The following is a 12,840-nucleotide window of genomic DNA, read 5'->3' as shown; positions in this document are numbered from 1 at the left end:
TGCTCAGTTGGTTTTCTCATATGAGCAACTAAAGACAGAAGAGGCAATTCCAGATGGATATTTTGGCCTGCAAAACTTCGGCAGATTCATCGTAACTATCAAAGTTTTAGAAGAGCAGAGACAAAATTTATTTTAATTTGTCAGAGTTGAATAAACTCAAATCTTGTAAAAGCAAATGATGAGATGGAACCAAATACTGTTTTCACTTTGTTCTGCCTCAGGAAAGTCCTTGGGAGAGTAGGCAAAGGGAAGTTTTGAGAGCTAATAGTTATGTATTTGTTATGCATGGTAATACGTTTTCTTACAAACTAGCAGAAACGATGAGAAGACATCTTTAATCGAACATTAAAAATGTAGTTAGGAGTTTCACATGGAAGGAAAAGTCCTTCTGTCATCCTAGCCAGCCTTCCTTGAATGTTCCTAAGATGAACTGCAGCTCCGGTATCAAATATGACCCATAAATCAATAACATAGCAGATAAAATACATAATATAGTATATAAGGTATTCTTAAAAAGTGAATGAGAAGAAGCAATTGTTGCCCATTTCAAGAGCAGTAATCAGAAAGGACCAGTGATGGATGTTTCTCTAAAGGCAAGATGAAATGGTAAAATGCAGCATTGTGAATCTTTCCTTTCTGGTTTAGAGGGAATTTTGATCAAAATGACAAGCCAGCTCAGAATTTCCCATAGAAGTTCTGTGGCACACAGATGTTGGAGGTTGTATTTTAAATACATAGAAGTGCATCAGTATGATTTTCATATTGTTTCTCTGCAGAAAGTATCTTGGATTTCTGTATGGAGAGTGTAGGTTATGTTTGTAGCAATCCAAACTAATTTTGATGTTCCCATCTCCCAGGCTCAATGAAATAGCACTGTTTCACCACTCCCTTAAAACCTGAAATGATAAGTTAGAATTTGTGTAGAGGTCATATATGTGTGTGCATATACGTGTATATACAAAATAAATGTGTATATATTTTACCTGATAGAAGCTGTTTTCAGGCATTTTAGACCATATATATATTTTAGGGGGGGCTGAGGTTAGGAATAGACCAGTGGGTTACATTTCCTTTTAAATGACCTATAGAAAAGGAATGAGGATTTTGTTCTCTAAGTTTGCAGATGTGAACGAACCTACTTTGTCTATGTTTCAAGGAAATCTTAGTAGTAGCTTAGCTGAAACTTAGAAGTGAAAGAGAGTGTAGAAAAGGTTGTGAAAGTTGTGAATTATTTTAATTGTTTTATGGGCAAACAGTAAGTAACGTTTTCTGCTAGCTAGAACAAAATCAAGCTAAATCCTTGCTAAGATCAGCAGAGAATGTAATCACCAAATATTTACCATTTAGAATTTTGTGTGAACAGCTTCTAGTGGGCTGCCTTCTGTAGGGTTCTTCTACTGTGTTTGGTAAACCAGTACTATCATTCTAAGTCAAGTTATGATACGAGTATTGTCTTCAGATGGCTTATGTGTGTCAATTTATTTCCTCCAGAAGGATTCTGAAGTGTTTTTAAGCATTTATTAAATAGAATTCTTGCCTTTTGAAATACCTTAAAAGGCAGAGTAGAAAGAGAGCCCATGTTCTCCAGTAATTGATGCTGGAAACACCTTCCATGTTAAAGGACAGAACAATACTAGGCCAGCAGATCCCACTGGTGTGTTTTTGGAGATAAACTGCAACACGAATATTGTTATTTCATTGTTAAAGAAGAATGTCAGTGATCTTGTCTCTAAGCTGAGTCTACCTGAAATAAAGGCACCTTTATTTCGTGCTGGATTAAAGAGTCAGCAGGGTTGGGATTCACCACTGAGTAGCAAGAGTTGCCGTTAGTGATTTCTGCTCTGTTCAGGCTTGTTTTGTACAGCTGGAAAGCTTTTAATAGGTTGTCAGGATTGCATCTATATATCCACAAAAGAATTTCTTTACTAATAAGGGAATAGATGTACTCCCTACAGTTGTAGGTAGAAAGTTATCTTTTTAATGATGCTTTGTTAGCTTGAATAGCATGCCTAGACTACATAGGTAGTCTGTGAATCTATCTACTGTGAACTAGGTGGATTGAATATATATGCAAGTGCCAACATACAAAAACAAATACTTTGACAACATTCTCCAAAACTAACAAGATTTGAGTCTAAGAACTCACAGACAGATGACAGATCATCTGTTGGTCTGTCACAGTAGCTTCGAAGAGGACTATGATCTGTCTGTGCTAAGTGCTGGATAAAAAGCAAGCGGGTAAGGAGGAGAACTTTGGAATAAGTTTCATGGGCATAACTGACATATCCAAATGTGCTTGAAATAGTTTGAAGCTGCATCTAACAGGAGCCTTCAGACTACTTCGCTCAACATTACTTGAGCTTATTACATGTGCTTATTAAGCGTGTTCATACTATTTTTTACATTGGCCTGAATGATAAATGTGTGCCATGACAATGTCGAGTTAAGCTTCTTTCTAGCCAGTTCAGGGTTTTCCAGTTCTCAGTAAGCAATATTATTCCTATCTAAACCACATTCCTTGTGAACTGATGCATTCTGAATTTGGTGCTGGATCCTGTTGCTCAGGAAGTCACTGGTCATTCTGGTTTACTGTCTCAATTGCAGTTGACAGAAATGTTGGCCACTTATTTAAAGTAACTAAAAACATGGGGATAATGGAAGTTACATTGGGAATGTTGTGGTCTCTTTCAGACAAAAACTGATAAAAACAAGCTGACAAAGCAAATACAACTGAAAATAATGGTATTATTTCGTGAGGCTTATGTAGCCCTTCGTGGCTGATACAGGTTAGTTATTCTGTGAGTTATATTTTTCGTGAGATGACTACAGGCGTGTGTACATTGACTTTTCCCTGGCAACACATATAGCAGAATTTCAGGTGTTAAAAGTAGAATTTTTTTAATGAAGTTTGGTGCGTGGTACATTTATTAATGAAGAGAGAGAGATGCCAAGCTGGCCCTGGGATCTGCCAGACATTTGTTCTTTTGTCATAGACAGTGTCACAGCTCAGACCTCCAGAACTTAAATTAGTTGATAATACCAACACTTTCATTTATGATGTAATCTGAAGGCTCCTGCCTAAGAGTGGAGTAATAGATGGCTGTAGATATAAAAACTTCAGAGGCTGATGGCATCTCCTTAGCCTGAGAAGCTGTTCCTTTCCACTGCTAGACTATTTACTGTGGCTGCTCCTCTCTACCATCACAAAAGCTCATACCACCACTTGGTACAAGAGGTATGAATCCTGCTGCAAAAAGTACTTAAGTGAGTGTGATTTCTAAACAGAACTGGTTGCCTTCATTGTGAGTGTAATACAGTATGGAGGTGGAAATTGGGATTAGAGGTATTTTTGCTGATCCACAAATTTGTTCAAATTTTACAAGCAATAGGTCTGCAATTCTAGGCATAGGGGAGAAAAATAATTTTTGCCTGTTAAATTTGGTCCTTATTTATGGCAACCACAAGTGGCTATGCAAAGCCCTAAAAAGGTCTGTGAGTACTTGGCACCATCCCTGGCAGGTTAGCCTTCAGCAAAGGCCCTCAAGTCTTCAGCCAGTAGCATTTCAAAGTTGTGGGGAAGGTTGGAGGTCTGACCTGATCTCTCTTGCATCTGGGACATTTAGAGGCTATTTTAGGAAGAGGAAGCAGAGCCATTTTAAGAGGACTCTTCTGAAAGTAATGCCTCCTATTATATTATGTTGGCCCATGACATCAGAGGTAGATGTTGGTGGTATGGCAGTAGAGGTTGAACCTTCCTACCAATATTCCATTACATTTTGTTGCTGTGTGACAGATGGCAGCAGAGGAGCAGTTTGACAGAATGGCGTCGACATGTAAGTGTGTATGGATCAAAGGTGTGTCACTGAATTCCTCCTTAAGGAAAAAATGGCACCCAGTGACATTCATTGATGCTTGCTGAGTGTTTGTGGAGACCAAACAGTGGATGTGAGCACAGGGAGGCGGTGGCGATGGCTATAGTAGGTCACCTCTGCTGGTGCAATTTTTTATGAGGACAGCATGCAAGCTCTTGTTCATCACTAGTAAAAATTCACAGCTAATGGTGGTGACCATGTTGAAAGATAGTGTTTAGTAGCTGTGAATTTGCTCTGTCAGATAGTGTTATTTTGCTCTTTGTATCTGCTGTACTTTCCATGGAAATAAATAGGAAGCATTACTTTCAACGTGACATATGTATGTCCTTCTGGCATTAGACGTGACACTTCAATTTGAGTATTCCTTGAAGAAATAGAAATTAATCCATTTCTCTTTAATGTACACAAACCTGCTGTCTTGATGTGCTTCGGGGAAAAGAATGATGAAATGTCAGGAAAAGGAACAATCTTTGCTGTCTTCAGAAAATTACTATTTTAAACCTTAGTGGTCTTCTAGCCTTTATTCCTATAAACTGTCACAGCTGGCATTTCATTTTGTTTTGCCATTACAGTAATGTTGTAAGGATTGCTTACTTTTCAGCATTTGTTGATGGTTTCTTGCAACTTCATCGCAAGCTGCTTGACTTTTGGAGGTTTGGGGTTATTTACCTCACAAATGAATTTTCTGTCATGGAACTGCTAAATTTAATCCCTTGGTTGGGAATGGCTTCACATCTCTCTGTCCGAAAGATCCTCAGACAACTTTTGTTTTACTTTCTTTGGACATCTTAAAATTTATTGCCTCTCTTAAGCCAAAGAAATTCTTCACTCTTCAAGCTCTATGGCTTAGTATTCTTATCATGTGTAAATGTTAAATTAGTTTAGGATCTACATTTGACCACGTCTTTCTAAAGCTTCAGCTTCACCCACGGTTCTTCCTGCTTCAGAAAGCTGTGCACAGAGCTTCTGATGCTTATTTTGTTGCTTCCCCACCCATTCCTCTGGATCCGCACCAGTACTCGGTGAGGCTGCTCTCCTTTTCTTCTCATTCTTTAATTTCCTGCACAGTAAGATCACCATACCCTTCCTTCTCACCCATGTCAACTTCATTTTTCTCACTATTCAACAGCTTCAGAAAAAATGCACAAGCACAACCGTGCAAGCAGAGTTGGTGAGTGGGGCTAGATTTCCAGCATCACCCTAAACACTGAGTTAAAAGTGGATGTCTTAGTTTCACAGTAGGGAAAACTTCCCTTCTTTGTGGTCTTCACTGCTGTACCATCAGTCTGTATATATTTTTTGTGTTCCCTTCAGTTTCAGTTCTCTCCTCTGTTCATGTTCAGTTATATGCCTTGACGCATATAATTAATGGCTTTTAGTAATTAAAACCACCTATGAATGTATACATAGGCTTTTTTTAAAAATCTGATACCCACGTTGGGTATTTTCAGGAGATGTGTGCCCTCCATACCTCAGCTATTCCTTTCTCCTTTGTTTCTTTTGTTGGCAGAGCAGTAGTAGCAGGACAGAACAGTCTTCTATTTGTTTAAAAAGTTTTGCAGTCAAGTCTGTTTGATTATTCCTTGGCTTTGATAGAGTAGTGCTCTCAGATGATCTTCTCTACGGATGCTGAGCAGGTTATTAACCTTCTGTTTTCATTCTGGATGCATTCTATTTTATAGTTGACACTAGTTAATAAAACCAGTTTGAGTCTTTCTTGTTTCACAGTTTTAACTATAGTTAATGGATATTGATCTCAGTTGAGCTTGCAACGTAATAGAGCTCCTGTTTTGGGGTATACCTCCAGCGTACAGAACTAAAACATACATTGTTCTAAATTTAACTGATTTATTTCCTGTTTCTTCCCTATAGCCTCGTCATGTATTCAACATGCTGAAGAGGTATGTGCGTGCTGAGCAGAAAGACAGACAGCATACTCTCAAACACTTTGAACACGTCCGGATGGTAGACCCAAAGAAAGCTGCCCAAATTAGATCTCAGGTAATCCCCACTGAGGGTTAGTGGGGTCATACTTCTCATAACCATTGTGAGTTTTCTGTCAACTTACTTTTTAAAAAACATTTGACTACTTTCTGTGGGCAGTTTTAGATGCAATAAAAAAATAAATTGCTTTCCTGCAGAAGATCAAGACAAAGTGATGTAGGAGTCGTGTGGGTGTAATTTACCTTCCGGAAAGAACTGAAAAACAGGTTTTCTGTCTATCAGGACAGTGAGCCAGTTGTGAGCACTTCCCAAGGAGCCCTCCAGAGCACTAGTGCCCAGAGCCTTTATTACTGCTTTGGTAAATAATATCTCGAGGAAAATGTCTGTAATAGATTTAGCTAACACATATGGTTATGCTTCACTCAGCTGAAGCAGCAAAACCAGAAGTGGTACAGCCATCTGACTGCAACCAGTCTTTTTGTAGTCATTGCAGAGGTACTTGTAATGTCTATAAATGTGATTACTGCAATGCACTCGAGTTTAACATGGTTTTTAAAACATGCATAGTAGTTCGTGGCATTTTAACTGCTGAGTGTTACTGCAGTCCTCAACGTGTGTGTTTTGGAACAGCTTTTATGTTACCTTTGTAAATCATGAAGGGTGAGAAAGCAAAAAAAAACATGGAAGATGGAGCTGGCTTTCAAAACAGCAATTAAAATTGCAGGCACAACAGATAAGCTGCTAAAAGTGTTTGCTGTAATCTGCAGAATCTGCCTCTGTTCCCTCTGCAGGATGCAATAGGAAGCTCTGTTCCAGCCACTGTTATGAACTGATTGGCATTGCTAAAAGCCAGATCAAAACCGTATACCTCATTGAATGGCATGATTTGCATATTAGACTTATGAAACAGCTATTTCAGCCAGACTTGTACATGGAGATCATGCTAGCTTGAAATTGATAGAGTTAGAAATGCACACTTTTAAACATCTTCTGCAGTAATCTTAGTTTTCTTTTCTCTTAAACATGATACCATGTCCTTTTGCATGACTTCAATTTCTGTAACGCTGGGTAATTAAATAACAAAAACTGATGGAATTTTGCAGATTACAAAGTGTTTGGCAGCACACATGAAGAATAGAAAGTGACATTTAGATACAAGAAATATAGTTTATTGTTTAGTGTACTGCCATAGGAATGTGTATTTCCATAACATCTTCGCTTCTTGAATAGGTCAGAAGGTTGAAGGAATGTAGGCTGGAAGATCTGACAGGGAGTTTTTATTTCAGTGGAAAATGGAAAAAAAAGTTGTTCAGAAGCATAGATTTTTTTCATTGTAATTGCTATATGTAACATATTTTCCTGTTTAGGCTTAATTGCCTTTGTCAGTAGTCTAAGTTTTCCAAGATGCACCTGTTTCCCTTTCTGCTGAAGAGAGGTGATACTTGCAGAGAGTACCCTGGGGAAGTTTACTGTGGGATGTTGCAATTCTACCTATAGCAGCGTGGAGGCACAACCTGAGGCAACAGAGTTAAATCACCTGGGACAACACAATAATGCTTCTGGTTGGAAATACTTTCTGAAACATTTTCAAATGCTTTTAATGAGGGAATTCAGTCTTTCTTCACAGAGTAGCTGTTTCTTTTTGCAATATTAGAATAAGGGAAAAGGAAAAAAAAACAGCCGACATATTTTGATCCAGCAATCAGTTGCGCCTCACTTGACTTGAATGGCATGCAAAAGGTTACAGTATTGGGCAAGTGTACACATTATTGGAGAGTAAATGAGGCTGTGAATTTCTGCTACAATAGTTGTTTGTGTACCCCCGCAGCAAATGTAAATTCCTGCTTTAAGTTATTTCATTCCCATGGTGTTTCAGGTATTTGCTATGGAGGAGTGTCTAGCACTCTATTTATGTAGGAGAGGTGAATATTGCAGTGCATTTGACAATTTCAGTACATGGAGCATACTGAAATATTATTCTTACTTCAAGTAAAAACTGTCTTGCTCTGTATAAACTACAAAATTTGAAATAATAACTACCAATAATGGTATTCTCCTCCTTAAAATATTTTTATTTCTTTAGGTTATGACACATCTACGTGTGATATATGAACGCATGAACCAGTCTCTCTCCTTCCTCTACAATGTGCCTGCCGTAGCTGAGGAAATCCAGGATGAAGTCGGTATGCAAACTGTTAATGTAGAAAACTAAAAATATTTGTGTGATAAGAAATCACCACCAAAAGCTAAATTGTAGCATCTTACTTCTATTGATGCACTGTCCCAACTGACATACAGAACAAATTTACCAATGTTCTTAAATTGTAAATCAAAATGTAATGAATGTAAACTAGTGAATATGAACTATCAGACAGACTAAATGGAAACTCTTGTTCATAATTTGCTTTCAGAGGAGATTTCCCATTTCTTCAAAATGCAGTTTCATTACCATTATATGTAGACTTCATTAATTCCTGTATAATCTATGCAATGACATAATCATAAGGCCTTTGTTGTTAATATATTCCCTGTAATATGTTAATTTACATTTGGAGCCTCTGTGCTATATGGAAGCAGCTGTTAACAATCAGTAGTTTTATTAATTCCTTCCTAGGTTTGGATATTTAATTTGATGTGGCGTTTACTTTAACTGATGCAGTCATTTGAGAAATCCCTCAGATAAAGAATAGTTAAATGCACAAGAATCTGAGAAAAATGTAGGTAACGACTAGAGATTATTAAATACAACTTGGCAGTATCTTACCAGTCATGCATTTATTTGGTAGATTAGTTATTTATAAAACAAGGGAGTGAGCTATGCCGTTGCAGTAAGGGTGAAGATGTATTGGAGAGAGAGTAGTGGTGGATTCCCCTGTACCCAAAGTACCAGTTATGTGCTTGTACCTGTGAGGTAGCTTTAGAAAGCTGGGGATGAGCTCAGAAAACAGCTGGGGTGGTGGTTAGGAGGTCATGAAGAGAGAGATTAATTCAACTACATGTTTCTATTCTTCGTAATTACAAGACACAAACAGTCTCAGTCGGCAGTTGTGGAGAACCATTCAGATAAAACCCTCACTGATAATTTGTAAGTGTATCATTTCTGTAGCAAAATACATGCTTTAGGTGTTGGAGATACTCAGTTGCTGGGTTTTTTTTTTACCCACAACTATCATTCCCTTGGTTGTTTTTTTGCTTGAAGTTTCAATTTCTTCTATTCTTGGTAAAGTTAATGCTTATTGGTGAGGACATGCTTCTAAATTTTCTTGTCTTTCCTAAATACTGAAATGTAATGGAAATTTCAGAGGCTTTGAAGAGACACGGGAGCTGAAATCTATTAACTGCTAAGTGGTTTACAAAAATCTGACTCCTAATCTCTAATTTAATACCAATTTTTAGGAGAAAAAGAGGCTAAAATTAGTAGGATATTATGTCCTAATAGGATGTGAGGAGCTAAGAGTCTATCAGTCTCCTAAGTACTTTTTCCCCACCTTGACTTTTTTTTTTGGTGGTTTTGGATACAGTAAAATTTAAAGCAATGAAAAATACGTTCTTATATTGGGAGTTACCAGGCAGCAAAAATTAAAAGACTACACTGTTAGATCTGAGCTTTATTAAATTAAATAATTTGTAGTATAGAGAAGGAAGTCTATTCTCTTCCAGGATAAACTTTCTCCTTCTTGGTAAAGATGACTTTATACTTGATTTTACATTTTTCTTTAATGAAAGTTCTGAGATGTCATTTCCTTCTATTGAAGAAAGCAGTATCTTTCTAGCTTTAAGCACACTAATGAGCCAGCTTCAGATCTGTTCTGAAATTAACGAACTTCTTAGTCTTGGGACTCTTCCTAAACCCATGGAAAAGGAGATCTAATAGCGCCGCAGAATCTTTGAAGAAGTAAAATACTAATAAAATTGCACTTTGTAACATTCCCCAAGAAATGCTGCAACTATCATTAAAAGGACAAATGTTTCATTAAATACCTTCTTTGAAACCACTTGCTTAGAAAGTCTAGGTCAGTGACAAAGTTGGATAATACCTAGGTAAAACTATTGCAGACACACAGCGTGTGACTAATAAATTACATGTAAGGAAAATGTTGAAAGTAGTTCTTCTCTCAGGCTGCTGTTATATTTTAGTTGAGTTTCCTTGTTCATTATGCTTTTGGTTTCTCGTTCCACACTTGACTGCAGAGTTCTTTGTGAACAATTTTCACCTTGAGGAATGAATAATCTTTGCTTTAGAATGCATAGTTCTGACAAAATTACTTTTTCGCTAGATTAAACAAGCGGTTCTGTAAGCAGGACAGACAAGATCTAGTTTTCTGTGAATTTATGTTTTGTGTTTAACTCCTCCAGTATCTAATAAGGTGCTGCTTTTGACTAGATTTTCTCATGACCAGCTGTTGACAAACATGAATCTCAGGGCTTCTGATATATATTTTCTATATATAGAAACTAAACTGAATTAAATTTTTTCCTCATGTCTATCTGAAAGATTGCTAACAAGATTCATCCCTGGGAAGTAGGTGGTGTTCTTTCACTGGAAATGCATGTGGAGATGAGGTGCCCCCTTATAATCTCTGTGTTGTTTTTGAGGTCTTCATGCAGTGAAGTTGAATTATGTGAAATAGAATGCAGAGTTATTCCTGGGACATGGTGATTTCATGGAGAGTGTTTTCTTCAGCAGTCTGAAGATTATTTTAATTGGTGACTTGTTGATTGTACGAATTGCAGTCTGACAGTTGGACATCAGTAATTTCTTTTAAATGAAGGATATTTTTGAAGTTCCTAATCTCAAAAAGCAGATTTAAGTCATAATTTTAAAGTGCAGAGTCCAAAATACCAAATCCAGATTCCACTCTAAAACAGCGTTTTCAAGGGATTGCTTTAACATCTTTATCCATGACTCTAGACGGTGCACCTTCAGCAGGTTTGCAGATGACACTCAGCTGAGTGGTACAGTTGATATGAGGAAGGGATGCTGTCCAAAGGGACCTGGACAGGCTTGAACAGTGGGCCCACGTGAACCTAATGAGGTTCAACAAGGCCAAGTGCAAGGTGTTGCACCTGGATTGGGGCAATCCCAGATATGTGTACAGACTGGGAGAAGAATTCATTGACAGCAGCCCTGTGGGGTCCTGATGGACAAAAAGCCGGACATGAGCCAGCTGTGTGCGCTTGCAGCCCCTAAAGCCAACTGTATCCTCAACTGCATCAAAAGAGGAGTGGCCAGCAGGGAGGGGATTGTCCCCTTCTGCTCTGCCTTCATGAGGCCCTCCCTGGACTACTGTATCCAAGTCTGTGGCCTCCAGCACAAGAAAGTCATAAAACTGTTAGAGAGGGTCCAGAGGAGGGCCATGAAGATGATCAGGGGGCTGGAGCACCTATCCTGTGAAGACAGGCTGAAGGAGCTGGGCTTGTTCAGTCTGGAGAGTGTTCTGGGGAGACCTCATTTCAGCCTTCAAGTGCTAAAGGGAGCCAATATACAGAAGAGAGACTGAGTTTTTACTTGAGTAGATAGTGATAGGACAAGGAGACTCATTTTAAACTAAAGGAGGGGGATTTAAATTAGATGCTGGGGGAAATTCTTTCTTAAGAGGTCAGTGTGGCGCTGGCACAGGCTGCCCAGAGAAGCTGTGGTGCCCCATCCCTGGAGGCGCTCAAGGCCAGGTTGGACGGGGCCCTGGGCAGCCCTGCCCACAGCAGGGGTTGAAACGGGATGACCTTTAAGGTCCCTTGCAACCCAAGCCATTTTATAATTCTGTAAACTCCAGCAGATATCATGGCAGGAAGTTAAGATAAAACTTAAGACAATTCTGACTGTTATTAGCTACTTGTTTGTCACTTGTTTATGTTTGTTGACTTAAATGGAAAATGGGTGGTTAGACACATAGGAAGACCCACAGTACTCTGAAGAATAGAAAGCATCTCTTAAATAAAGTAAGAGGTTTTTTTTGCTGCACTTACACATTACGTATTTGTGAAATACGTAATGTGTAAGTGCCACATCAGGATGGCAGGCACGTGTTGTCGCAGGAAATTCAAGATGTGTAAGGAAGAATACTGCTGCCTATCTAGACTTCCAAGATGAGCAGGGGGATAAAGGATCCATGCAGGAGTTGCAGGGAGGGGCTGTCTGACTGTGATTTTTATGATGGACCTTGGAAAACAGAGGCAGATGGCTTGTGTAGGAGACAATTTATCATTCTGGCTGCAAATGATTTCTCAAACTGCAGTGATGCAAATGTGCTACGAACCAGGTTGCTCTCTGCAACTGATGTAGTCCTTGGTGTTAAATGGTGTTTCTTACAGACAAGGATTATGAATATGAATGAAAGAGTGGCCCGAGAAATCTGAGAAGAGATATTTGCACAATGCAAGATAATTTAGCTACTTTGGTATTTGTACTCTCCTTTTCCCTCTATAACCTCAATATGTATAAAACTTCAGAGAATGCAATGGCAGACTTTTTAATAGAAACCAGCAGTTTATTTTAGCATATCTATCTTTAAATCCTTGTTTGATTAGGCTGCTTATCCATGTATGTAAAAGGCAATTTATTGCTGGGAGTGGCACAGCCAGCACTGCTTCCAAATAAGAAGCTACAGTAGTGTTCTGTGTATTAGTTAAATGGGTAGGCAATGAGCTGAATATTTAATTGTCTTTGCTGCTCTGTTGCCAAATGGATGTCCTCAAGTCCCGTGTTTTCTAAGCCCCCACTGATGAAATATTTAGCACCACCTACCTCAGTAGTATCATAAGTAATCCTGAGCCATCCGGTTATGAGTTATGAGCAAGTAACAAGTAAGAGAATATGATTTCATTTGTCCCTTGGCAAATAAAATCAAGCTGCCGTTATTTCATTATTCTGTTCCACTGCGCCTATCCTGTTCTTCTGCAGCACACTCATTATATAGCAGAGGGAGTGGACAAACACAAGCGAACTCCAGATCGCTACTTGAATTCAAATGCATAGAGTGTGGTGGTTCATGTGCCATTTGAATTATTTGTGTGCTCTAGCTTA

General features: G+C 38.5%; 1 protein-coding gene across 2 annotated transcripts in view; it reads left to right on the top strand.

Moving 5' to 3' along the window:
- Positions 1–12,840, top strand: part of APP (amyloid beta precursor protein) — a 205,621-nt gene that overhangs the window by 152,305 nt on the left and 40,476 nt on the right. For both annotated transcript variants that reach the window (XM_021403733.1, XM_021403724.1), the window contains 2 exons: positions 5,745–5,873; positions 7,900–7,999. In XM_021403733.1, the coding sequence (XP_021259408.1) occupies positions 5,745–5,873; positions 7,900–7,999 (229 nt within the window). The remainder of the gene's footprint in view (positions 1–5,744; positions 5,874–7,899; positions 8,000–12,840) is intronic.

Source organism: Numida meleagris, chromosome 1 (genome assembly GCF_002078875.1).
Source record: "Numida meleagris isolate 19003 breed g44 Domestic line chromosome 1, NumMel1.0, whole genome shotgun sequence".
NCBI lineage: Eukaryota > Metazoa > Chordata > Aves > Galliformes > Numididae > Numida > Numida meleagris.
Note: the sequence above shows the minus strand (reverse complement) of the source record. Positions and strands in the feature narration are given on the sequence as shown.